The sequence below is a fragment of the Acanthopagrus latus genome, chromosome 7 (genome assembly GCF_904848185.1).
Source record: "Acanthopagrus latus isolate v.2019 chromosome 7, fAcaLat1.1, whole genome shotgun sequence".
Lineage (NCBI taxonomy): Eukaryota > Metazoa > Chordata > Actinopteri > Spariformes > Sparidae > Acanthopagrus > Acanthopagrus latus.
The window spans coordinates 19,641,471-19,669,281 of record NC_051045.1 but is presented as its reverse complement, the minus strand read 5'-3'; the positions used below and the strand labels follow the sequence as shown (position 1 = coordinate 19,669,281).

At 41.5% G+C, this 27,811-nt stretch overlaps 3 protein-coding genes and 1 long non-coding RNA gene across 15 annotated transcripts in view; 2 read left to right on the top strand and 2 right to left on the bottom strand.

The window, feature by feature from the left end:
* The first annotated feature begins 1,426 nt into the window (after positions 1-1,426).
* On the top strand, positions 1,427-6,700 carry ybx1 (Y box binding protein 1). 5 transcript variants are annotated; one of them, XM_037105146.1, is made up of 8 exons: positions 1,428-1,724; positions 3,636-3,699; positions 3,978-4,011; positions 4,101-4,190; positions 4,319-4,660; positions 5,034-5,131; positions 5,440-5,726; positions 6,354-6,700. In XM_037105146.1, exons 1-7 carry the CDS (start codon positions 1,616-1,618, stop codon positions 5,678-5,680), a joined length of 978 nt encoding a protein of 325 aa, XP_036961041.1. In that variant the 5' UTR covers positions 1,428-1,615; the 3' UTR covers positions 5,681-5,726; positions 6,354-6,700. The 5 variants fall into 5 exon arrangements, with proteins under 5 accessions (XP_036961042.1, XP_036961041.1, XP_036961043.1 ...); XM_037105148.1 differs by having other exon boundaries at positions 1,429-1,724; positions 5,034-5,119; XM_037105151.1 differs by having other exon boundaries at positions 1,430-1,724; positions 4,319-4,597; positions 5,034-5,119; positions 6,354-6,697.
* arhgef16 (Rho guanine nucleotide exchange factor (GEF) 16) lies at positions 6,699-20,123 on the bottom strand. Of its 2 annotated transcripts, XR_005076231.1 has the most exons (16): positions 19,966-20,123; positions 18,520-19,140; positions 18,108-18,159; positions 16,585-16,748; positions 16,107-16,163; positions 14,052-14,212; positions 12,062-12,214; positions 11,845-11,974; positions 11,286-11,360; positions 11,056-11,148; positions 10,736-10,887; positions 9,632-9,814; positions 8,841-8,911; positions 8,058-8,151; positions 7,872-7,973; positions 7,721-7,761 (listed from the first exon to the last, which is right to left on the bottom strand). XR_005076231.1 is itself a non-coding variant. In XM_037105144.1 (15 exons), exons 2-15 carry the CDS (start codon positions 19,084-19,086, stop codon positions 7,622-7,624), a joined length of 2,100 nt encoding a protein of 699 aa, XP_036961039.1. In that variant the 5' UTR covers positions 19,087-19,140; positions 19,966-20,122; the 3' UTR covers positions 6,699-7,621. The 2 variants fall into 2 exon arrangements, 1 of the variants encoding a protein (XP_036961039.1); XM_037105144.1 differs by lacking the exon at positions 8,058-8,151 and having other exon boundaries at positions 6,699-7,761; positions 19,966-20,122.
* On the top strand, positions 20,051-27,034 carry LOC119023315. 2 transcript variants are annotated; one of them, XR_005076232.1, is made up of 3 exons: positions 20,051-20,185; positions 25,677-25,814; positions 26,692-27,034. It is a non-coding gene; the product is annotated as an uncharacterized LOC119023315 (long non-coding RNA). The 2 variants fall into 2 exon arrangements; XR_005076233.1 differs by lacking the exon at positions 20,051-20,185 and adding an exon at positions 24,954-25,078.
* Positions 22,437-27,811, bottom strand: part of espn (espin) — a 40,353-nt gene continuing 34,978 nt past the window's right edge. For 3 of the 6 annotated variants that reach the window (XM_037105142.1, XM_037105138.1, XM_037105137.1), the window contains exons 12-14: positions 24,863-24,942; positions 24,145-24,165; positions 22,437-23,605 (exon numbers count right to left, since the gene is read on the bottom strand). In XM_037105142.1, the coding sequence (XP_036961037.1) occupies positions 23,458-23,605; positions 24,145-24,165; positions 24,863-24,942 (249 nt within the window). In that variant the 3' untranslated portion in view covers positions 22,437-23,457. The remainder of the gene's footprint in view (positions 23,606-24,144; positions 24,166-24,862; positions 24,943-27,811) is intronic. The other 3 variants (XM_037105143.1, XM_037105139.1, XM_037105140.1) reach the window with 2 other exon arrangements.

Below are 27,811 nucleotides of genomic sequence, written 5' to 3'. Positions count from 1 at the left end.
CACACATGACTGCATTTAACATGTTTATTGTGCAGGGCGATGTGTGAGGAGAAGAAAATTGTGTGTCATTATGTCGAGATTCACTGTCACTCTTTCTGCTTTTTTTCACCCTTAAAATGTAAGAAGTGTATTCTTCCAAGAAACAATTCAGATCTAACATTCCACCCAGTAAATCCTGGATAATATCAGGACATGGATGAATACCATGTTTGGTGTTTAAAATGGGAAATAACATGGTTATGGTTTATCATGTGTGTAATGTGACCTGAAATGACCTTTATACAGAACAGTCAACTAATGAGTGGAGCTCATCTTTTACAAAAACATTTTAACTGTAATATGGCTTCTTGGTGTTTAAATTGTGAAGGATCATTATGGTTATCCTTCATCATTGGTGCAGTGTGTCCTGAAATGACCTATACTCAGAAGTCATGATTGGTCTGATCTGTTTAAAAACAGCATCACATTTCAGCTATAATAGCAGGGCTACTTCCAGGATCCTGAGATATGGAATTGAGAATCCAGTGATTCTCAGTTTTTAGCTGCCACCATTGATAACCTGCCTATCGGCTGGTGGGAACATAATGTTCTGCCGCACACCGAAATGAGCTTTGTTCCAAATCTCCTGAGGTATCGTGTATATTTTGATGGTACTTCCCCTGCAACTGTGACAATGCAGTGAAAATGACAAATATAACAATTACATGTTGATCCATGAATAAAAGATGAAGGCTTTCCTAATCCTTTCCATAATTTAGGTCAGTTACCCCTCAATACATTTCCGCAGGGATGCACTCAGTGCACATGGGGCGCGTGGGGAGTGTGCAATGATTATAGGCATTTAATATTTGGTCAGAAGTGATGACAGCCAAACAACCTTTTCAGTCAATTAAGGCAAGCATCCTATTCACAAAATGACAATTAATATTCCAAAAGCTGAATACTTGTTCAAAATGCAATTCATATTTTAATTCTCAATGGGCAAATATCAGTGGGTCTCTCAGTGACAGCTGTTCAGCAGAAGAAGTCAACTGAGGTGAAAACCTGCTTTGCCCTAACATTAAAGCTTGACATGAGGATAATCTCAAAGTCTGATTGTCTTTTAAGACATTTTAATAGCACCATTTTATGCTAGTATGGCATGTGAAGAATGCCGGGCAGTATGTAATGGTGGTATGAAATTTTGTTAAATTCTATGTGAAAACCCAGCAGACACTGTTCCAAAAGTGTCACGGTTATCTGTCTCACTTGTCTGGCTTTGACATCACCATGGGGCGGTGAGGATGGACAGGTACATTATCCTTTAGCCAATCATTTATAGTAAACGCTTCCATCAAACTAAATTGGCATGTGTCTCAGCCAATAGGAGCGCATTTTGCTTTTCGTTACAGAATCCAGCCAATTCGAAGACTAGTTGGGCGGGACCACGACCAGGAACATTCCCCGGCACAGTTTCTCATTCTGCCCAGTTCGATCGGCAACGGGAGCGGAAAGAGGAAAGCTGAGAGCCCGAAGGCAGTAGCCCCCACCACCGCCGGCCCAGGTTACCATCTAGCACCGGGAAACATAGCAGAGAGCCACCGCCGGCAGAAGCCATTACCAACCAGTAGTAACCATGAGCAGCGAGGCCGAGACACAACAACAGCCGCCGCAGCCTGCTGCCGATGAGGAGAGCCCATCCAGCCCGGCAGCCGCTGCTTCCGCGGCGGATAAGAAGGTCATCGGTAAGACTGCTGGAAATTAGCTAGTTGGCTAAGATGGCTAACGCGGTGTGGGATTCCGTACAGACGATGCGCAAAAGCGACGGTTTCTAACCTCAACGAGCCGACCGACGGCTAAACCGGCCGTTGATTTGCAACGGTCACAGTGTCTTTAACGCGCATATTATATTTTAATGTAACGTTAACAGGTGACAAATTATTTGTATTAATTTAGTTAATGGTAGCCTTCTTCCTGCCTACTGAGTGTAACGTGTAGGATTTCCGTGAAAATTTGTTTTAAATATGGTTTAAAAGATTCTCCAAGATGAAAAATTCCTCTTGTCAATTAGCGAAAGATGTTAGCCTTGGTTTTATTTTGTAATATAAAATGTAAAACTGAGGATAGATCATCTTTATCGTTTCTTAACTAACGCCGCCACTACTAGGTGCTTTGCCACATATCAGCAGTAAACCATTAACCGTTTCTCCGAGCTGTACTAATTTTGAGAGAATATTCGAATATGTGTGAATCGCTCATTTTTGCCCGGTTAGCCGCTCCTGTTCATCGGCCTCCCAACGTCCAACAGCCGTCACACAGTATGCCATGTTGCCGGCTGCCCGTCACATGCGCGGCCGTTGAAGTTGGTCCGGGAGCCGTTTCTCCACGAACCTCGGTGCCCCCACTTGATACAGTTGTATGAAGACGGATATCATCAGCTGACATCGAAGAGTTACGACGTGAACACTTCTTATAATTTTCCGATAGTAATCACTCATCACTGCAGAACACCAAGTTGTTTTACATTGCCCACTTAGCCGTTAGCTGCCCGTCGTCCCTTTGTTCAAACCACATACGCTGGACCCATGTTAGAAGTTTTTCCCTCGAAAATGGTCGAAACGCACACACAAACGCGTGTTTACGAAACGTCCATGTAAGTGCTGGTCTCCTAATACCATAAATTACAGCTGTCGATGGTTGTCGAATTTTGTCAAGACTTTAGGGCTAGCATTACGGCCTAGCTGCTTAGCTGGTGGGGCTATGTCACTGGCTAACCAAGCTACGTTAGCCAAGCCAGCTAACGAATGCTATTTACATGGCTGAAGGGGCCACTCAAAATGTCCGCCGAATGATTCCATGGTGTTCTCTCACCGTTTAGACGAAGGCGCGTTGAAAACTATGACACTTACGGATATAGTTCTGTTTGGTCTTGTTTAGCGTTTAGTCACGATATGTTATTTCGTGTACGGCGGCAGTTTCCGCTTGCTGGCTTTAATCCAACCACATGGTTGAGACCCAGTTAGCTACTATGCTAACACGCCAATTGAGTACGCTGCTTGCTAACGTACCCGGGCGCGACTATACCACGTGTGAACACTGAAGTGCGGAGCAGTGCGGCTTAAAATGGGGCAGTAGGTCTGTAGTAGTTGGACTTTGAAATGTTGTCAGCCAACACTGCGTACTATCACTGATATGCTGTACTAAAGCAGCTCCATTTGACAGAGTCACTGATAATACATACATATACACAAATATGCATATAGATATATAATACATCTATACGTATTTTAAAAAAGATAAAAAATAAAATACACGTAATAGTCAGGAATCTTACAATCTGCATGACAGTGTCTCTTTACAGACTTATAATACTCTTGGTTTATGCCTCACCAAGTGCAGCTGGTGCAGGGCACCCCTAAGCACCAGGATCTATAAAAAGAGGGACAGTTGTTAGTTAAATATAACATGCTACATTATCTGTGGCCATGGTTGGCTTTTCATCATCTGTCCTTCAGTGATAACTGTGCTGTGAAACGGAGATGCTGGTTTGAAGCTTTTCAGTCATACTCTACACTGATTTTTCTTGACAGAGTAACATTGAAAAACACATGACAATCTTAAACCTGATGAATTGCTCTTGTTTTTTCCCCTTGCAGCAACAAAAGTCCTTGGTACAGTCAAATGGTTCAACGTCAGGAATGGATATGGTTTCATCAATAGGTAGGTGGACCCTACCCCCATCCCTGCTTCCTAAAGACCCTGATATCATCAGTGTGTGTGAAGGAACATTCCCAATCCTATTATGGCTTCAATTTGCTTACAAAGCTGAGCAGACGATTTGTCTGCTGGTCGTCATGCTGTCGCTTCATTCACTACTTAATTAATCCTCACACTTGCTGGTTTAGTTTCAGTCTGTCCACAGCTACATTGTTGCATTTGATGGCTCAGCAAGATACTGGTGACAAGTAACTGAAAGTGATTTTTCTTCTTTTGTGTAGGAATGACACAAAAGAGGACGTTTTTGTACACCAGGTAAGTTGTAGGTTGTGGTGTGTTCTGGTTTAATTATTTCCATAACATTGTGAACATAACATCTAATTTGAACTATTTGTGGTTTTTAGACAGCCATCAAAAAGAACAACCCGAGGAAATACCTTCGCAGCGTTGGAGATGGGGAAACTGTGGAGTTTGATGTAGTTGAGGGAGAGAAGGTAAGCTCGATTTTGGTTAGTAATTCAGTACAGAGTTGGATTTTTGTCCACCAAAAAGATAGACTATTAATTTGTTTCCTTGATAGTTAAACAGGTTATTGCTTTTTTTTTTTTGTCAACATGCACAGGGGGCAGAGGCGGCAAATGTCACTGGCCCAGGAGGCGTTGCAGTCCAGGGAAGTAAGTACGCCGCTGACAGGAACCGCTACAGGCGCTATCCCCGGAGAAGGGGCCCTCCCCGTGGTGGAGAATATCCAGATAACTACCAGAGTGACGGAGAGGGTGAGCCAGGCAGCGGCAGTCGTGACAAAGGCAGCCGAGACGGGGGAGAGAGCGCTCCTGAAGGAGAGCAGCAAACGCAGCGCAGGCCCGCTTACCCTGGAAGACGGCGCTATCCGCCATACTTTGTACGTAGACGCTACGGCCGACGGCCCCCGTACACCAACGCACCACGCGGAGAGATGACTGAGGTACGCCGTCACAGGGCTTCTTTCATGAAGCAGGCACCCAGCAATCCCGTGACAAAGTCGGGACCCTTGATATGTTGATGTCATACACAACTTCAAATCCTCTCCTTACTTACACTCACGTGGTTGTAAAGAATAGATCTTGGTGTATCGGGGGTCTTGCCAATAACTCGCAAATTGATTCAAAATGACCCCTAATGTTGGGGCTACCAAATGTTGCACTTTGATCAGACTGATCAGTAAATGGCAAACTGGCCAGATTCATTACAACTGAGGACTGTGCACCACATAAAAATAAAAATCTTAAGTCCGTTTGCCAGTATGGTGGGCATGGAAAAAACTGCGTGCCAGCCGTTGATGGTTTGTTTTCTCTCAGGGAGGTGAAGGTGACGAGAACCAGGGCGGTCCAGACCAGGGCAACAGACCAGCGAGGCAGAACTACTACAGAGGCTTCCGACCAAGGTTCAGACCAAGGTTTGCATGTCGGCTTCATTGATGCAGGGCTGCAACAATAGGAGAGTGAAGCACGGGGTTGTCTGACTGTTGACAGTCCAGAGTCCACCTCTTTGAAAATCTATTCAAATAAATGAATGGTGCCAATTTGGTCCAGAGAAGCTCTCCTTTTATTGCAGCCTGACCTCAAAATTGCAGCTATGCATCCTAAAAAAGTGACTTTAAATCTGATCTCAGTGGCTGATATATTCCTTTGCATGAAATCACCACTTGTAAGTTATGGTGTACTTAATGCTTACAGCCCCTTGCCTTATGCTTGTTCACTCCAGGGGTCCACCCCGTCCCAGACCGGTGCGGGACGGTGAGGAGGACAAGGAGAATCAGGGCGGCGAAGGTGGTCCGAACCAACAGCCGCGCCAAAGGCGTTCCCGCCGTAACTTCAACTATCGCCGCAGACGCCCACAGGCTGGTGACAAACCCGGCCAGCAAACCAAGGAGGCCAAGACAGGAGGTGACCCATCTGCAGAGAAAACGTCCGCTCCCGAGGCCCAGCAGGGTGGGGCTGAGTAGGAATGAACCTGCCCACCGGCACCTACCATCTTTTACCATCGTCCGGGTGAGTCTGTGACTTCATGGCATTTGACCTGTGTCCTCCTTGATCCTTTTCAACAACTTAAAGGTCCATTGTGTAAGATTTAGTGGGCACTAGTGGAAGAGGACCTGCTCACTCTGTAGATGTAAAGAGTCATTCTAAAGTAAAGAGAACTATTCTCAGTATATTCTTATGGAATTGAATCATTGCTTTCATGTCTGCCAGTAGAACCTTTCTAGAGCCCTACACTCTGGACCGTTAAATCTGCATGGCTATATCTTTATTCAGACAGTTGATGGTCAAAGATGATTGTAGATGCTAGATGACTGCATCCAATTTTAATGGCCCTTCTAGATGATTTTGTTTTACAAGGCTGGCTTGCTTGTGATGTGCACTCTTCAGGCTCAGTAGTAGATGATTCAGAGCATGAGGTCATGCAGTGGATTTGATAAAGCAAACTGTCTGGCACCATAGAGCCCTCTCGCTATTGTCTCTTTTCCATATGAGCAGCAGCTTAGGGCTTTGGATTCTTTTTCTGCTATCTGGTGATGATGCACATTTTCAGACAACTCATGGTGCTGCATGTCACATGAATGAATACAGCATACAGATGAACAGTTAACTAATTTTGCAAATGTCTTTTTCTTGCAGTTTTTTTGTCAACAACAAGAAGAAACATCAACAAGATCTGAGCAATAAAGATTTGACTTGACGATCGTCACAAGCTTGCACCATGCATTTGACCAGATTACCACCGATTGCCTGCAGAATCTATGCAGACCTGTTTTTTTTCCATTATTTTTATGTGACAGCTACAAAAAGTTTTGGGGAAACAGCAAATGTTTTTCTAAATCTGTCCTAAGTTTTTACACCAAATGGTTTTTAAAGAAAAAATGGAATTTGATATCTGGTCAGTTTGACATTTTTAAATAACTTTTTATGTATTTAAACATTTTAACAAAATGCAAGCTAAAATAAAAGTCCAGAAACCAGGAGAACTGTCTCAAGTGTTGGCTTTTTATTTTTCAAGTACTGTATATGGCCTCTGAACATTGACACAACTCTTGGAACTTTATAGTAGACAAGTTGGTGTATTCATTTCATATATACATTTTTAGACAAATGTAATCTTTTATGAAGCCGTTTAGTGTTAATCAACCAAATTCATCAATGGCACAGTATATCAAACTCTACAAAAACTGATAATTCTGTGGTCACTATAACACGGATACAAATCTGAATCGGTATTCCTTTACTGTCCAAACCGAAAAATTTGTGTGCCACAGCAGCCAAAGGACAGAAGGAAATAAAAAGTCCTACATAGCATATTTGACACCAAGACTGATGCCATGTGTAGGTAATATACTAAAATGTGTTTTTCATGCAGCCTCTCTTCTATAATGTATGTAGACAATATAATTGAGTTTTGAAGCTCCTAGAGTTTAAATTAAATTTTAGGCATGCAAGGTCCATTTGCTTCAGCAAGAAGGTTTTGAATTTACATTCACGGCAGCAAATAAACTGAGGTTATGCTGTACAAGTGTAGAACAATTCCCACTGTTTGCAAATAAATTTGGCTATTGCAAATGTCCATTCATTATTGGCTGCATCTAAAAGGATGACACAACACCTTAATATACAATATCTCTGCAACAAATACATCTTAAGATTCTTTCATGTTTTAAAAATTATTTGGACAGACTGACAGCAGAAAGCAACATGAACACACTGTCTGGATTCAAACCAAGAACCTACCCCAGTCAGCGTCCTTCAGTGTGGTGCTAAGGGACTTCAGGACAATTTTCCTTTGCTTGGTATCATTCATGAACAATGCAGTAAACACAAACTGAACATTGTGAGCATGACCAATCTACTGGAAGATGTTCCTGCTATCTTGTCCACCACGAGAGTATATCCACTCAAACATTAGTCTCTTTGCGCAGACGCTTCATGCGCTGCACGTTGTTCTCCATGGCAGTTGGGTCGGTGATCTCTGTGGCACAGCTGGCAGGAAACCAGCCTCTTTCTCCATCTCTCATTCTCTCACCATAGCACCAGGCTAAGAAGAGAGACAATTGATGTTACCTTTTAACTACTCTAGTATGCTTTTATGTGAATTAAGCTTTCTCTCAAACTCATGCACTCACACACTCAGACAAGGGACCTCACCTTCCTCTTTCTGCAAAACGATTACAAGCTCAGCCTGCTTCAGTCCCAAGTCATCCGGCTCCTTTGGCATGTAGGCTTTGGTGGCCTCACACTGTGGCTGACCTGAAACACATTCCCACCATAAACATGAAACTACCGCTTATAAGGCAGTTTTTGACCTTTTTGTGTGTCATTCATCTTGTTCACCTGCTTTGACGACTTAAGAAGTCTTGTCTGTACTTCTAAAAAGTTCTGTTCCACACTGCATCCTGGAAAGTACCATTCTCTGGAAGGGCACACCCTTTCACAATATCAAAGAACAAACAGATCTCGCCTGAAAGAATACCCATTACACAAGCAGCCCACGTGAGAGCTGCCCCTCTGATGGTTCTGTTTCAAATGTACCATTAATAGAGAGCAATGCCAGGGTGTTTCTATTTGAATGAACAAGATCACTGCTTTAATTAAAAGGGTAACAAAAAAAGGGTAAAGTGTAAAGCTTATAGCTCTGGGCTTAGATTAAATTATATTTTGTTTCACTATCCAAAATACTACAGTCACTATGGCCAATTACAAAGGAATCTCAATGACTGCCCCACATCCGTCTCGTTTAAAAAGTTATACTGTGCATATCCAAGGCACGTATCAGGGTTCACGTAAATCAAGAAAATGTTGGTAAATAGTTTTAAAATCTGGAAAAGACAGAAGAACCTCTGCTCTGCTCTCCCTCAGGTATTTAAATAAGATTCAGCATTTTAACTATGGTAGTCACAGTCTCATTTAAAATGGAAAATAACTGCGAACCATCTGTTCTGTGCATGCCACACTGCCTTCCATGACAAATACACCATTTACACATGAAAAGGTGAGAGAACACATTTGTCATTAGCTGCCATTTTTAAAGATTACATGTCTGGTCTGGTCCCAAGAGTTGATTAAAAGTGAATTTCAAAGAATGACTCCCTTGGTAAATAAGGCATGCTGACTTACCAGCTGTAGGAGTGGCGACACCTGTCTGCTTGTGTTCTGAAAGAGCGATTATCCAACGCGCCCGGTCCACCCTGGGAAACAGAAACAGAACAACACCGTTACAGTGGACTCCCGACCCAGTGTATCCTGTTGTAGTCTACATGGGTCAACACAAAAGACTGTTTTTTTAAGGACTAAATGCATGGCAGCATTTCAAGCTGTCATTAACACTTCATTCAGTAGAGGGAGCCAAAACATCACATTTGTCTTCCAGCATGAAAGAAGCATGGAAGTATTTAAAAACACGTTAGGCATTCATTACTTCATTTTTTCCATTGGAGCTATTGCTTTTTTATCACTTTTTGTAGCAGTAATGTGAGCAGTCAAATTGTAATGAACTAAAGTCATGTTCTGCAGATGCCTGTTTGAAATTTTGGATTAAATACAGTGAGAAAAAAAAACAACCAAAAATGTTTCACATTATACAGCAAAGGAAATGCAATGCCTTTTTAGTTAGAAGAGCTTTACTATGATTGCTATCCGTCAAGAAAAACATGTTTAAGAAGTTGAGAGGCTCTTCTCAAAGCCAGATTAAACATTGCCATTAGTATATGATGGAGGCAAGACAGTAGTTGCATTAATGTTTGAACAAGAATGAGAGAAATCCTTCAGATGTCCCTCCCTCCAGATGCAATTGTACCTAATGTCACCTTGTAATACTTTAAACTAGTCCTCTCATGTATCATATCCCACTTGAGGAAAATGCTTATTAAGTACAACTGATGGCTGATGGGAGCAGAGAGCAGCAGTACCTGGACTCAGCCACCAGAGAGATCTGCTCCGCTCTGCCCTCACTGTTCTTGCTCATCAGCAGCCTGAAGGAAAGATAGTGACTGTTCTTGGCGGGCGGAGACGTCCGTGCTTCTAAATCCTCCATGACCTCCACCTCCACGTTCTCCAGAGTAGCGTAGTCCATTACCACAAAGCTCTCCTCACTGAACAAATAAACAGTTTTTAGTCATATGTCCATGTGATGGATAATTTTTCAATCAGAGAATTTGTGTCCACTGGTCAGAAATAATGTGACCTCAGACAGCCATTTACAAATGTTATAGTGTAGCCGAACCCAGCTACCATTTGACCATGTATATACTATAACACACACACACACACACACACACACACACACACACACACACACACACACACACACACACACACACACACACACTGCATTCCTTGCCTATTTGTGAATAGCATGTCTAAGATATTATCACCTGAAGACTGGGTTACCATGTGGACTTTACATTCCTGAAAATGACTCCAGTGCTGTGGACAAGTCGTTCCTCTGAGCTGACATTGTTTGCTTTCTCCTTAATTCAAAACAGAAAGCTGTAGCCTGTCGAGCTGACATGCTGAATGCAAGATTGAAGAATTTCAAGTATGCACGAACCACATCCATACTACTCTCCCTTCTCTTTCCCCTTCCTCTCTGTTTCTCATGTCCCCTGCCTGCCAGCAGCTGGACCTGCTCAAGTGTCCATAGGAGACATCAAGAAAAGCCCCAAAAGTTAATTACATGCTTCAAAAACTAGATTCATTTACAAACTAAAGAGTGATTTGTGATGCATTATGACATGTGGTTAAAAACATAAGCCTCCTGCTCATGTTTCCTTGTGTCTAATGTAAGATAACTCTACAACAGGATATTACAGGAGGCTGAATGTATCTCCAGTGATCCTATTAGATCAAATCTTAATTATTGTGATTATGTTGATATACTGGAGGAAATCTGCTCATCAAAGAGCAAGAACATCTGTCAGTTAGGTCCTCCACTCGATGTATTCTACAAAATATAATTTTAGACTTTAAGTGAATGAGACTCAAAATTAACTCTGTGTTATAGTCAGACTGACCTCTTCTTCTTGGTGACGATCAGTACGTCATTGAAGAGAAACAAGTAGTAGCTCCTGTGGCTGAAAGCCCTCCAGATGCTGAGCTCTTCACTAGAGACAGCCAGCTCACCGCGCTTCCTCAGCCATCGCGATGATGACACCAAAGGAAATGGCTGCCAGGACAGAAAAGTTATTAGCTCAGGTTAGCAAACTGGGATAAGATCTTCATCGTGTACTGAATCTGCATCATTCCTGAATGAGGGCAATCGGTCCAAATGTTTATCAAAGTTCCATTATGTTCCTTGAAGGTGTTTGTGCAGAGGCAAATGGTCGGCTCTTACCTTGATTTTACCGAAGTCCATCTGTTTCTGGATGGTGTACATCTGCTCTGTCCTCTCCATCCGCCTAGCTCCATCATTGCAGCTAGTGACCAACTGTTGAAATAATAATCACTACAATTCCTGAATGCAAATCATGACCTTAAAAACAAATTGACTTTATAGTCCACTCTCATATGTGTATCTCATCTCAATCTCAATGCTTTTCAGGCATTCAGCAGAGATGCTCTCACCTTGCTGATGGCGTGCAAAGCCCAAACAGCAGCAAAGTACTCTGCTGTCCTGTCTGGAGTTTTCTGGCAGATTGTCTGTGTAAAGAGAACATGGTATTAAACTTTCAGAGTACCAGTTATTTACTTATGCAGGTGTATATGTCATGAAGCCTAATCTGACAAACTAACAAGTTATTGTTAACTCCAGTGTGCATGCACACATGTAAAGTTAAAGTTGTATGTCTAAATATTATATACTTTTCTCATTTCACGCCAAAAAATGTGTCTCTGTAATGTGTTCAAAGTGTTTGTCCCTTTCTATTTTGATGGGTGCACATTGTTATAAGCTTTTACTAATAAAAAATTTAAACTGTAAAGACTGACAGAACTGAAGAGGGTGGAGATGACATGGCAGATGCATTTATTGAGGATAAATAAAGTGGTTCCAAGCCTGCTGGCCAATAACCCACTGAGGGGTAATCTGGCAATATGAAGTAGACTTGCAGCAAGCTACTGTGAATAGGTATCTTGTCTTGTGAGGGCATGAGTGTGTCGGTGAGAGAGTGAAAGTTAAACTGACATCGAGGAGCAGTGGCAGTCTGGTGACTCGTTGCATGGGAAGGATGAGGAAAGAGATCATGGGCAGGCCTCCGCAATCACTGCTCCCTTCAATTTGCTTCAGAGTTTCTTTAAAAGCAGTGTTGCTGTTCCTAACAACAACAAGAAAGAACAAGATGTTCAGCTAATCCTGTTGTGTTACTGCAGAAACTTTTTTACAATTCATTGCTGCTACTCACAGCAGCTTCTGTAGCGTCCTCTGTTGGAAGGTCTCGTTGGAGCAGTACACGATGTAGGGCTCAAAGTGGTGGGTGGCGTGGTTCTGAACAATATCGCTAATGTCCCGGATCACTGGGTTGTCATAGTGACGCCGTTCAAGGTCCTCAAAAAACCTGAAAATGGAGAGAGAGGGAGGTGAGTGAAGACAAGGGGCTGCGTCTTTCCCTCCCACTGATGGATTACCTGATCAGAATACACACCGCTGAGTGAGAGTGTGTTCCGGCTGGACTGAATAATATCTTTTAGGTTTTAAAGAAATAATATGCAACATATCCATATTTAAATGTCTAAAATAACTAGAATTTTGTTGTATATGCTTTGGTGAGTAGTATATTTACATAACCCCATGTTACCACGATGGTCAAACCCATAGAAAACCACAAGTTTGCGCAAGCAAACCGCGCCTGCTGCTATAACTTCCACGGACACATCAGATAAAAAAGCGTGAGAAAAAAAGTGAGAGAATGTCCACGAACATTTCTGCTTGAGTCACGTTGGATAGATTTTCATTGGCAATTTTTTTTAAAATGACAACAACTCCCACGCTACTTGAAGACTAGTCTTATGCTTTCATGGTTTTGATTGAGAGTTTCATTCTGTGAGTTTACACGACAGGGTATTGATAAATAGTGTAACGATTGCTGTAATGTTAAAGCAGTAACAAGGAGCTTGATTCTGGTGGCCTAGCGTACATTTGTTTCAAGAGGAAGCGAAAGAAAGATGTAACACATCTTTAATATTCTTTTTCTTTTCCTAAACACAGCTGTTTGCAGGATGCAAAGCGAGGACGTCATTTATCTGTTTGTGACAATTTAAGTTTAGTAACTGTAATATGACAATGGTGAAAAAAAGCAAACTTTTTTTTTTTTTTTTTTTACATTCTACCTAGATAAGTTGGGATCTGAGCAGGTGACAGTCTTCAAAAAATCAACTACGGTATATAGAAATAGCCAGTATCTGCTGATGGTACTCTGTTTCCTTATAAAGGTCATATAGGGGCACCAGTATTAAATTGAGATGGCTTCATAACCAGTTGAAAGCTCCTTATAATACATCTAAACAAGTTACAATCTGTTATGTTACTGGAAGATAATTTTTAAGCCTGTAATTTGTAAACAGAAGATGTCCATTAAACTTCAGAGCAATAAGCTACTGACAGCAAACTAGTAATTCCAAGCTGCAAACATAAAATAACTAGTGTCAGTGATCCTTTCAGCCAAAGCTTTCTAAAGCCATTATTAGCATTATCAACATCATAAATGACTTTCAGCCCCACCTTGGCTCAGTGCCTTTTCAACAAAAAGGAGTAAAATGAAACCTGAAAACAGCCCAACCCAGCAGCAAACTACAGGACACACGAACACACAGATAATGTAAGTCAGATTTGTGGTACAGCAGCTTCTGAGACACCCAGTTCCTTTTTCACCTGGAAACAGAGGAGGATCATAGAGAGGACATTTCTTTTCCTGCTGCTGAAACTTGATTTATTCTCATTCAAAATAATGAAACCAGTCAGCAAAGAACAGAGCAACACAAGCTGCTCTCCCCCACATTATCATCTGAAAGCCCAGGAATACCACTGAGAGCATACAGGCAGCAGAACCAGTTTGGCTAGCGTGTTTTAACATGTCGACGGAGCCTACAGGATACTAAAGACATGCTAAGGCCAAATGCTCTATTCAAAACTTTAAATCAACCCATTTCACTACTGACACCACGTTTCAGTGGTAACACAACACAAACTGGATGACACACAGTACAGTTTAAACTCTGCAAAGAACACTTGTTAATGTATGTAGATTGAGTGCATTGCACTGTTTCCCACACTGATAACATCATCAGAAACCCTTTTAAACAGGGTGGAGAATCTCCCCCACAGCTACTTTTCCATCACCCTCACACACATACACACAAACCGATAAGACGAAGTAAGAAGAGCACTGTGCCCACCGTTTGCTGACTTGGTGGATGACAGAAATGTTGGAGAAGAGGTGATGGTGCTCTGTGGCCGTCATCGTCTTCCTCAGTGCTTCATTGCTCTTGAAATGACGAACCAGGATGCCCAGACTGTGCAGGTACGAATGCTCTGACGTGATGATCTCAAAAATGGCCTGTCAAAAGAACAAACACACAAATAAGTGTGCATGTGACACAGCAATTCACATTTGGAACATTCACTATGAAAGGCAAAAGCCCACCCTGTGATGCTCTTACTGTTGGATCTCTTTGAGGGTTTATAATTGACTCCCCTGTCTCCCCTGTGTAAATGGGTCATTTGCTATATTCCTACATTTCCCAGAATCCTTCTAACATCCAGAGGAATGGCCCGTGTTCTGCATTAAGCTGTGCATTTAATGCACAGATAAACAACATCAAACGGGAATGAAGTTCTTCAAAAACAAGACAGTGCAACAGACACAAAATTAAAAACATATGCTGTGGCTGCAATGCACTCTGGTCTATTGAGGCTGCTGTTGGTGGAGAATTCTGCATCTCTGCTCTCTTCTGTGACAATCCTCTCTCTACATCGTCACATATTCTTTACGCTCTGCTGGGCAACAGTTTATTATTCAGAGAAAACACAAACACATACTAGCAGACAAACAAGCAGTGTTCAAACTAGTTTTCTGCCGTTTGTGGTCAGGATCTTAGTTGAGCTATCAGGTGGTGGTGACACACCTTCCACACACCTACTTCCTGTGCAGGTAAAATGGCTCAGACAGGGCCAAAGGGCATTTGCTGAGCTAAACCATGAGCACTACTTCCTGAAAATCTCAGTGCAACACTAATGTTCCTGACGTGTCATTAAAGAAAAATTAATGGTTGTCTGCCTGGTGGACCTGGTGAAGCTCTGGCCTGTCTGAGGTAATGTGGGCCAGCTTTTTTTCACTGCGGTTTTCTTAGTTCATCCTCAGCAAAATGCTTGGAGCACTAAAATGAAAACCATGAGGTGACTGGAGGTACAGAGGAGCGAGACAAACACCCGTTCAGGATGGACAGAAAGTGATCCCACTGGCAGGGTGTGGCTTTATTCAGTGACTGCAGTGCACACAGGGTGGACCTTTGGTATTGACATAACATCTGTTGTCAGACTGCCAGTGAGGACGAAATACTGAAGGAAACATACACCCTCAGATAGAGTTGGACTGTGAAGATCTGTCAGTGATGTTTAACTGCTTTCCAGGATTATTCCAGGATATTTGTAATAAATTGTAAATGTGATTTTGTTGACATATCCACATTTCCTCAATCTGTTTCTACTTCTGCTTTTGACAAACCTCTGATTACATTAAAATTGTGTGCATATGTGGGATGAAAATCAATGACTCAGTCGATTTTAAAGAGGCCATTAATCTCCATGATGATGTCATCAGCGTCATCTTGGCTTTGGCCTGAGTCTTAATTGTTTTTTTTACAGAAAGTCCGGAGGTATGGGTTTTCGAAACGAGGCTTGAGAGTTCTGATCTAAGATACTTTTGAGTTAAACTGGGAAATGTAGGATTATGTTATTTTGGGGGCTTGACCCATAGCAGGCACTACAAGTCAGGATACCTGTCCACGATTTTGACTTTTCTTTAATCTGTCACAATTTTATGGAGGCTCAACACTAAACCTGGAGCCAATATATAATAAATAATATTACTGATTACAGCTGCTGTTGTTTTATCATTCCACTAACAGTCTGTATTGTAATCAAATGCTATGGCTGTTTTTCTCAATGCAACTACGATACGAATACGAATCATTGCTGCACTTGTTTTAATCACAAAACAGAAATTACCTTTTGAGTTTGATGAAAAGCACAGGTTTGATGTGCAGGCTGAAATGTCAAGGCTTAGTCATTGCACCTGACTTGAAAAGCAACAGAGCTTATGGTAGCATCACATTCTACTGTCTATAAATAAATAAATACATACATACATACATACATACATACAAGTAAATGACAATCCCTTCTAGTCATCTATGTAGGCGTAACACACCAGCGGACACACACACTCTTACCTCTTGTCTCTTTCTCTCCTGAGGCGTGATTTTCTTCAGTATATCTGTCTCCTTCACCTTTGTAAGAGATGCATGGAAAAACTGATGTTACACTCTCATACTGCTGTTTATCTGAAATGGATGATATTTCATTTTGTATTTTCTAAATGGTAAATGAAAATGTCTCCAGTCTATGAGACTGGCTCTGTGGTTGTTCTGACATTTAGAGTAAACGTAGCCAGCATTTCTATGAGGGGTCATGGAGTGTGGGAGTTTGTGCAGCAGCAGAAACATGACTGTGAACTTTTATATTTCACCCTTTACAGAGCGTTAAAAATCAGCCGAAGTTTAAGAGGAAGAAGGAAAGATATCTGAATCAGAAGGCATTTTTTGGTTACACATCAGCATTCAGCGTTCTCTACTGAAGGACTAAAATTAATTACTGAATGTGATTCTGTTTCCCTTAATGCTGACATGTCCACACAAATAAGAGGTTCACCTGTGGCAGCTGGCTCCAGGTGAGATGTGCAGGTCGATAGCTCTTCACTATGATGCCCTGGTCCTCCACAGGAGGTTCCACCACCACAAAGTCATCCAGGAGCTCGTCCTGGTTGGTGGAGTGCAGCCCTCGCTCACGGATCTCCTGGTAGAGGCGCGGTGTGGCTGAGGATCGCATCAACAAACATTGCTCAAGTTTTAACTCAGAGCTTCAAATCTGCTGTGGTTTTGAAATGTAGAACATTGTTTGTGACATCACAGGCAGGAAACACACTCATTCCAAAAACACAAAGTGTAAAGCTGTCAAAACAGAGCATACGGACAAAGGGTGAATAGAGGTGCCACAATGGACAGTACAAGACATGTTTTTGAGCATTAGTGTGTAAACATTTTCTGTATGAAAGTATAAATCTGAAAATATGCAAAACATGTGCTGTTTAAAGACAGAAAACACCTGTTTTCTAACTGAAATGTTTCTCATGCATGAAGGATTCAGCTCCTTCTCACCCATAAATCTGTCAGCTGTACTGAAATAAGGTCATTGTAGGGATTCTCTTATCTGTAACAAATAAAAGGCTGAGGCAGAATCGGAATCTGTCAATTTGATAATGTGCCACTTTGAGAATTAAAGCGTGGGAGGTGGGAATGTGTTTGGAATAATACTGACAGTGAGTCAGATTTAAATGCCGGTTTCTAACAAGAGAGTTTCATCACTAGGAATCATACAGAGACCATTAAGTAAAGGAGAGGTCACAGATAGGGTTGCAGCATGGTTACTGTACCATGTGTTACTAAAAAAAACAGCTAGGACATAATATTTTGTGAAATTATAATATTTCCATTGTGCAACCAAGAAGACTCTTCTGTTTTTATTAACTTAAGGGTCCCTGTAACACATGATAATCATAATTGTTACTAATGCTTTGAAATGTAATGTCTTCTGAGACTGTTATTATACTGTGAGAATCTCTAACTGTTGTTCCCATAGTCAGAGAGGTCTGATTCTCACAGTGTTAAATGTGCAGCTGAAATCTGATTGTGGTATTAAGAAAGAAAATGAACATTTCTCTAAGATGACAAAACTGTCAGTGTTAATTTATAAAATGAATTTTAACACCTTCTTTCAGTGTTTGAACAGCTGCAGCAGTGAGATAAATCAGCTCATCAAGTGGACAAACAACCCATCAATCAAACCGTCCACATTATCATAACTGGAAAATTACTTTTGAAAAACGCTCAAAGCTGGAGATGTGGCAGGCTCCAGAGGTACAGGATATCAACGTTTAAAATTCAGTACTCATAACCTGACACTCGGCAGGCTGGGAGCGTTCAGGGTGAATCATTTCCTGTTCGGCCCTGTCCTGTTGCCTCAGGGGATCTTTTCTACGTAATGACATGGACACCGTTGCATCCACATGTCGAGTCCAGTCTTCCATTAACTGAACGTCATAGTTATTTCCCATCTATTTGTAGTCAGATGCCAAATTTAGAGAAGTGGACAGAGTGACACATCAGTGAACATACCATCTTTGAAGGACCCACGATGGTTCTGGTTCCTCTTTCTGCCCAGGGTTCGCTGGAGGGGAGACAGCAGTGCAGTCTGAGTTCAACACTGTGGATAGCCTCAATAATACTAACACACTGACATGCTTCTCCTGGCACTGCTGCTTTCTATCATTCTTTAAATGTAGAATTTTTAAAGAATAGCCTGTTAAAACCCCAAGAGGACTTCCTCAACAATTTGACTAGTCTGGACGATAGGACACACATGTGGAAAAATGCCATCATCCCTGTGACTAAAGGAGAATGCTGTTGGCCAACCTGGCTGTGACCTATGAAGCTATTATCTGCAGCCTTAGCGTACTGCAACTACAAATTCCATTAAATCAACCACAAGCTTACAGGACGGACTCTGACCCCAAACCCCTCGGCCTACCTTGCGTCCGGGGCTTCGAGCTGGACTTGGACTGGGAGCTCTATCCTCTCTGACAGGTTTCAGCGTGGCTCCAGACCCTTTGCCTCTTGCCATGGCTTCAATGTCCAGGCTGGTCACAGCCGCTCTGTATGACTTGTTCCTGCGGTTCCTCCTCAAAGCAAAGCCGTCTCCATCACTGTCATAATCCTCCCAGGACAGATCCGGCCCCTGGGTTGAGTGGCGGCTTCGAGTCCCACTGATGGCGTTCTCCAGTCCCACTGGGAAGGTCACCACGGTGGTGTGGTGGCGGTGCTTGGACCGAGTGGCCACAGCTAAACTCTTGGGGATGAGCTGGTGGGTGCCGGTCTTCCGCGCTGCAGGACTCTCAGTGCTCAGACGCACCTGCTGAGGCACCACCCTCCTGTCTACTTCATCCTCCGGGGGGGTTTCACATTGGGGACTGGGGGAGCTTTGTGACTGGCAGCATTCATCACCTGGCTCAGATATATGGAGCTCGTTGGAGAAGCAGCTCTCCAGAATCAGAGGGGCCTGGTCGCCCATGCTGCTGTCTGACTGGCCGTGGGACATGGCGTCCGCAGCCCGATCCACTGAGATCTTCAGCACCTACAACATCGGAGGAGTCTGAGGAAGAGGGAAAGACATGACAGCCTTCACATACAAAATCAGACTACAGGAATGAAACATGTATAGAGCAGCACCCTAAATGGACATATGGTAAACACAGCAGGGGTAATATGAGTGTCTCTTGTCTGGAGGACCCTCAAATACCTCCGGCGACCTACAGCGGGGCTCCCAGATGTCTCCTCATCAAATAGGAGAGCCTCACCCCTGATCCAACTCCCTACTCACACACTCGGTCAGTCGGACAGAGCAGTCAGTTGTGGCAAAACTTAAACACAGGGACTCAACCCGTGACTCACCGCTCACTCCTACACTGCACTTGCCCACACAAGAGCCCGCACACACACACACACACACACACACACGCACGCACGCACAGAATTCTGCTCCAGCAAATCTCCGCACCACAGAATCTACAAGAAGACAAATCCATACTTATTTTCTCCTTATAATTAACTCCTAACCTGACTTGTGCAAAAAAGTAATATGTCAAGTGCACACACACACACACACACACACACACACACACAGAGGTTATTATGCAGGCCCAACTCTTACAAACATACCATGGTGACTGACACTCATCACAGACAGTGACACATTAGTATTAAGAGCAGGTTTCGACTGTTATTACACCTCCAGCAAAGAAAACAATTAGCTTGTTTGTTTGTTTTTTTTCTTCCTTCGGTCGCTGCCTGAAAGACGGATTAGGGTGGGAGCAAAAAAATGTCTGCCTCACATTCCCATGGTTCACGACAGCGGGGTTACACGCAGTTCACCAAACAAGGACACCGTGAGTGCTGAGCACTTCGGCGGCCGTCTTACCTGTGTGAGGTGACCTGACGAACTCCAGCCTTCCCACTAAATGTCTCCACAGGTCGGTGTGTCCGTCGGTCGGCCGCCCGGGTCTCTGGAGAGCCGCTGTCCGGCGCGCTGAGAGGTGCAGCAGCTGTACTCCTCCGCTCCACTCTGTCACACACTTCTCCTCACTCACTTCCTCCTCCTCGGCTCGCAGGCGCCCATTAAGATGCCTACGTCACTACAGGTGAGCGTCAATCAGACATCGAAAATAACCGGTTTTCGATCAAAACAGGCAGAGAGGCTGGCAGCTACCGAGCAAAGTGTGACAGCGGAGCGGTTTCACGTGTCTGTGGGTTTGTATCAGAGACGCTGGACTGTTTAACATAACACACAGTCAAATACATTTAAAACACAGGCTACAGTTTGAGTTTCTCATGCACAAATGGCTATGATAATTTAGCAAGCATATGAAGATTAAAAAAAATGCCCCAATCATTTGATTTTCTTACAATTTTTCACTAGTTATAGTTATTTATTTTAAAAATGTATTCTTTAAGATTCCTCCCAATCGTCCCACCTGATTGGCAACAACTAACTCTTTGGCGCCCTCTGCTGACCGATACCAGACACCACAACCTGCTCGCTGATGTTTTAATACTACACGTAGAGAATAAGATGAGACTTTAATCATTCTTGTACCAGAGAAAATCCTCAAAACTACAGTATTATCACAATAAATTACAGTAGATAATAGATAATAGACACAACAATACAAAATTGAATAAGTAAACTACAGTAAAAAACGAAATATGATATAAAGTATACCATGATACTGAGAAGTAATAAAAGCTAATATTACATATGATTTTCAAAAATATTGCACCTGATATTTTAGTAGTAGTAGAAGGTAGTAAAATACAGTACATGCAGATCCAAAGCCTACGTTGGAAGTTCATCATTTTTCAGAGTGGTTTCAGTTTTACATATTTATATTGTATACATTATGTTTTTATTTAAGGAATCTTTGAAAGTTGCAACCAGTAATTAAATGTTAAAAAAAACGATGTCCAAGATGTAAACTTTCTGGCACTTGTTTCCAGTTTCTTTCATTATTATTATTTTCATTTTAGAAAGTTTTATTATTGTGCTGTTGTCATTGGTGATTTGTTGATTGTGTTTATTGAATCTTCCTGAAGTTCAGATATGTAATAACCTTGTTGTTGGCTACCATTTGATCAAGCTGTGATGTGTATATAGTGTGTTCCCGATATTGTTATTCAAAACCATGTTTAGTATTTTATGGGAGTAATTTGTACTGCACAAAAAACCCCCCCAAAGTATTACAAAAAAAGTAATCAACATCAGTAGAACATTATAAGCTTCAGGTGGCTTTAATTCTTTAATAATTCATTAATAATGATAACAGATTATATTGTCCATGTGTTCATGTGGGAGGCAACACAAGTAGAGTATGAACATCATTTGGTGATTCAAGATTTATTGTCTTCATTTTTTAACAGTCTGAAAATACAATTATACATGAATTAGCCATCATTCTATTCAAGCAAGGCTGAGACATGTAATATAATGCAATATGGAAACAATTGAAATAGGGTCGCTATATACAGAGTTGAAATATATATATATATATATAGAAAATCAAATGGCAATGACGTTTACATCATTTTCAATTTCAACATCATATGGCATCCGATGACAGTGAATTAGAATATTTCCAAATAATTCCCCAACCAGGACCGATACCCTACAAGATGTACATCCTGCATAAATGTAGTAAACACAGAGAATGGTTATCATGTGGGAATTCGTATATGTTGAAAGACAGATGTGAGGTTTAGTTACTCATGAATGTCAGAGGACATTAATGCTCTGCTAATATTTCCAAAGTGTCTCCCTCAGTTCTACCCAAAAAAAAAAAAAACCCACAAAAACATTCAACATGGATTTCCCACATTTTCAAGTTAAGCCCCAAACTGATAAAACCATGTTTGAATCCTACTACTGCTTCAGAAACCTGGGACTGATATCGTTTAAATCAGAGAAATTATGAATAAAATAAGCTGTTGTTTGTGTCAGTTCTGTCCACTTAAATAAGATCAGTCTGAATGTCTACAGTGATTTATACAGTAGATTACAAAAGTCTTTCTTATCTTATTTATAATCTGATATTCGAGCCCAAGACAGCTGGACTCTTCACACTACGTGGCTGCGGATCACAAACACATAGCTTTATCTAAAGAACAGTACATCGAGCTCTCTGCATTCTGTAAGCAGATCAGCTCATCAAATTTTTATCCTCCAGGTAAGTGGGACAAAGGCCGGAACAGGACACAGGACAAACTGATGACTTTTCTCTACTTTTGCAATATTCAGTGTGCCGATGAGATGTCTGGTGTGAGATGCCGCTCCGCTCGCATGCGTGTTTTCTTCTTTAAACAGGTCATATTCAAATAGAAACCTAGAAGGATTTGGACTGTTTTTCTTTTTGTTATTTACTGAAAATCCTGGGTCCTCTGGGGCTCGAATGTGCCTAATGATACATCACCACATTACACATGCACACAACGTTTCACATTCATGATCACCACAGCGCAACATTGAGGTCACACATAGAAAAATTCAACTGGAACATTGGAGCTTCCGTCCAGTGGTGATTAATAAAATTCAATTTGCACAGCTAGATCATCTTTACATTATTTAAAATAGGATATACATTGATATCAATGTTCCAGATCCACAGAGAAATGACAACTAGCTTATCTAAAGAAACAGATTAGTGTGAGCAGTGTTAGGATTACAACTCTGGCAGTAAAACCAAGCCATTCAGAAAGTGCTTCTATGCTCGATACAAAAATCTCATGACTAGTTATATAACATGATAAAGATGTGATATCGACTACATACAGAATGCATTAGCTGCTTCAGGATTTAATAAGTCTTTATTGAGCATGTCCATGTCATCACTAGATGACACAACTGATGCAGAGCTACTTTTCCATCCATTACATAATGGTGACTGTGGCTAATAAAGGGGAAATATACATGTGGTGACAGGCTTTTCCCCATAACCTCCATCTATCACACGTCTTTGTCTGAGTAAATCATCTACATGAAAAAAAAGCTTCTATTGATTTGCAGGAAAGTGAGGATTTGCAGCAAATATACAGATACTACAGATAATCTTAATTTAGTCAAGGACACATGCATTTAGAGCAGATGTCTTAAGCGAGGAAAATCAGTGCATGTCACAGCTATCGTTAGCGCTAAGAGACGAAAAGTTTGTGTCCATGAGACTTTCATTGGAGGTGTTTCACTGCTGTTTCACATGAGTTGAGCCTCACAGCCGGAACCACAGCATGGTCCTGGAGAGGGGACACGCTCTTCCCTACTGTCCAGTGTGCAGTGCAGGGAGGAGGATCAGGGAGGGAGAGGTGCTCAGTGAAGGCCTTGGGGTGGGGGAGTGCTGAGGGACAAAGGAGGGGGAGAGGGCCAAGTTCACTGTTTGGCTATGTCCCCTTTCTTCAGGATGATCTGTCGCTGCCAGGGTGCCAGCTTGGTCTCGTCGTAGCCCAGGGTCCGTAGTCGCTCCTGCTCCGTCTTCTCTTCTATCTCCTTGGCCTGCTTGGCCTCCTGTTCAGCTTTTCTGGACGCATCCACGGAGAAAAGTGGACAAAGGACGGGAAACATTAGGGAAGTTAGAAATGTACACAAACCTTTAGGGAGGTGTAAGAAATCATCAAATCTCATGATAAAGTAGTCTATATGATACAAAATAATATACACAAACACATATAGTTGCAATAGAAATGGTTAGTACACTATGGATTCTCAAATGTGTCTTGTTTTATAAATTAGAGTCTTTTCCCTAATATTAGGTTACTGTTTCAGAAACGGGGCAATGTTACTTAAAACCTCTTTGTTTCCCTTTGTATCAGTAAATAATAGATACATAGATATTAGCATTATATTAAAAGTCAAAGGCAGGTTTCATTTGTTACTATAGATCAACAGCTGTCAAAACATTTGGCCATAATTCGTCTCTGTCCCTTCTCCCTACATTGGCTTCATTGCCATGGGACCTATTGTGGCACTTTGTGGCCACTAGATGGAAACCTTGACAACACGTTGGATAGAAACAGACTTGTTAGAACACTACATGGAATAAATCATTGTTTGTCTTACCTCTTTTGTTCCCTGTCACATCAGGAGAACATAAGCAAAAGAAGAAAACGTGTAAATATCTCTAACAGCAACAACACGCCAACTAAATAATAAGAGAGGGTCACATTATCAACATTACATGGAGATGAGTGTAGTTGCAAATATATCAGGTATGCAAACATTTAAAAGCATCTTTCACAAAAATCAAGTAAATGTTTAAGGCAGCACCATAAAGATTTGCTAAGACTGTAAAATCTATTCTAAACATAAGGAATAAGAAGTTAGACATCTCCAGCATTCTCATCTGTTTATCTCATAATTAAGCCATCTTGAGTTATCTAATACTGTAAACCAAACCCACATGTGTCAGTCAAAGCAGAGGGTTTGATTAGCACTTGTACAAGTACAGAAGATTTCAAAATGCCATTGGAGACATGGTTACATCCTCATCTAAATGGAAAAATGGTCATTTTTATAGAAAACCTTTGGTTTTCAAAATATTGCATGTTACTGGTTGAGTTACATTGAATCCAAGAGGGCAAGAGACGTTACACTGTACATCTCACGCTGGGCTGTGATAAGTGGTTCCAGATATACTGGTTCTGCTATCAGACACAAGACTTTGTGCTCTACAGTGATTTAGTTTCTGTAAACCAGGATTTCTTTGAGTCAGTATGTATGACGAGGCACTCTAACATTATGCAAAAGCCCCCCCAAAAAACACAGCTTCGTTACTCACCTCTCTTCGTCCATTTTCTTCTTCATCATGTCTCTCCTCCAGGCCGGCATCGATGCCAGGCGTGCAGCCTCCTCCTCGGCCTGTGAAGGGACAGAGGGGTCAGGGGAGAGACAGAGACGGGAGCCCATACCAGTCAGTAAAGGGTTTTAACAGCAGCCCTACTACCCTGCAGTGACCTTGTCACCTGGCAAAGAGAGCCAACAGGATCAACATCCTGTAAGGTGTCACGCTCAATCATCAACGATCCTTTTAATATAGAGGGGCCATTTTTACATTTTTATGGGAAAACATTCAAACCCTTCAGGCTGTCAGTCACGCTAAGCTGTAAAGCTGGAAAAGAGAAAGACACATAAAACATGATTTCTTCTTATTGATGTTTGTTTAAAGTCTTACTCTGCAAAGTTATTCAAATAACTGACCTGCTTACTGGCGGTAAGTCAAGTTTCTGGGTGGTTAGAATACGTTTATAAAGTGTTTTAGTTGTGTCAAGGGCTTTGAAAACCTCAGTCACAATCAAAGGTGGTACTGATGCATCTCATGCCTGCAGCCCATTAGTCCAACCAGTATACACATCCTCAAATGTACATTTTTGACCAGTAGCTTTAATGGAAGTCTTAAGAGACTGAATACTGCATGTAGTCAAAGTGTTCTGTGTAAAGTGATTTATGTACTTACGACAGCAAACAGAGCTCACAGTGCTCGTCTTTAAAATAAAATTAATACAGCTTTTTAAATGGAAAGGCCTTGTTTTTCACAGGACGCTCTCTAAGACAGTGAACAACAAACAGTAACTGGATCCTTTTCTCTCATTCAGCCTGTAATCGGAGGTGGAGCAGGGGGATAGAAAGAGGGCAGCCATCTTGGATTTCTCATCTTCACCTGACAAGATACATTATCCGTTTGCATACCTCTTACTAAAGCGTTTCACTTGCCCTGGCAAACATGAATCCAGGTAAGATTATCTGCACAGTCAATTTTTAATGACTCCCCTGGGAATTACGGAGCAAGAAAAAAAAATATCCAAACAAAAATTGGGTTACGTATGCACTATGGAAAGAGAGCTGAATCTGGTGACTAATTCACATGGTTGAATTTGAATTGTCTTGGCATAATAAGGCACAAATAAGAGTATGTGGTATTAGTGTGATGACGTAGGGACAAATTGTTTCGCATCAGTGACTTCTTGAACCTTTAGCTCAGCTATGTTACTGTTAAAGACTACACATTTAACTCACATTAAATCGCTTACATTGACATTAATGCAATTTAAATGATCCTCCATCTGCTCAGCTGTCTTTGGGAGGTCAGTGGAAATTTGTGGCCAATGAATTCCACAACAACTAAAAATGAATGGCAACAAACAAAGCGGTTCAAATCAGTTCAAATTGCAACACTGGTCGCTGGGCCAGTTTCTCAAAAACAAATGTCAATCCAATTGTTTGAATGAAAGTTTTGCTGCCTGATCTATACTGGACTGGACTCAAAAAAGGAATTAGTTTTGGGTCAAGTTCATGTCATCCGTTGTGCCAACGGATTACGTCCATGTGAGCCAGGGAGTGTTGCCAATACGTGGCATTAGCCTGGCAAGCACCCATTACAATCAATAATAAACACAACGCACACATATCTTAAAGTTCCCAACGACTCAGCCAAAACTGATACGACTCAAAGTTCTGAATTCAAGTCCATCAGCCAAGATCATCTGGTCAATGTTGGTAAAAGCTAAGATGATCACTGTATCTACTAACATTTAAGGCAGGTGCTTTATTATTATGACAGATACATCAGCCACTGCACATGTTAACAAATTGTAACGTCTGTGTGTGCAGGTCAGAGTGGGTCATGAACGCAAACCTGCAGTGTGAGTCAGGTTGAGGCTGAAAGATGATGATACTGGCTCGTCTGGGGCGTCTATTGTATGCCTGATCTGATCTCTGGCTGGATCATCGACAGTGCGGTATTACCTGTTACCAGTTTTGTCACTGCATATATTTATACCTTAAAAACCTTTTCGTATGTGTAGCCTGGACACGTTTCTGTTAAAGTTGAAACAAATTTGATGATTCTTCCTGATTGTTATATTTGCTCATGCAATTGGACTTTGTGCTCGTTACTTTAAAACTTGACAGATTAAACATTTAAATGCTGGTTTTACAAACATTTCCACGTACTCATTACTGTGCTATTTCCATTCACCAAATCTTAATTACTGTACATAATTAAAAATCTATATATATGCCTTTAAGTTTACCAGCTGACTGCCTTCCTGTTTGGGCTGTGAGTTGATCAAGATTCACTGTAACCTCCTTATGGCTCCTGTAAGCCACGGATAGCATGACAGCGGGTGGCGCTAAGAGGGTTATTTGAAGGTAATCTTGACGCTGCAGAGGAGACACTATGAGAATAATGTGGTTCTTCACTTGCTACAAGCGACGCAGCAAAGGATTACACAGCCAAGAGTTTGATGTTTCACACTCGCACACTGGCTTTCTCATTGGTATGCACTGTATATCAGTGTGAACATGTAATATGTAATAATTTTTGCCTGATCTCTATTCAGATAAAGCCAACAATTACAGTTCTATGAATTTGGAAAGAACTACTGAAATCATGTAATCACAAAAATGTCAACAAACTTTATTTGTAACAGCAATGTAGAAACCAAAATAATAAAGCAAACTCAAATTATGGAAAGTTCAAGGAAATCTCTCAAAAACACTCGAATTATAAATAGAGTAACAAAAAAGAGCGGACTTAATGGAATGATAATAAACTCTTAGTATGACGTTTCATTAGATGATTATTGCTTTGTCGAGTGAATGCTTTCATTTTCTGTTTTAAAAAAAATGCAAAATTTCGAGTTCTGAATGACTAATGGAACTGTAACAGACTCTGAGCTGTTTCCCTCGGCCTCTATTCCTGTTAATCTTTGTAATCTCTACTGAAATG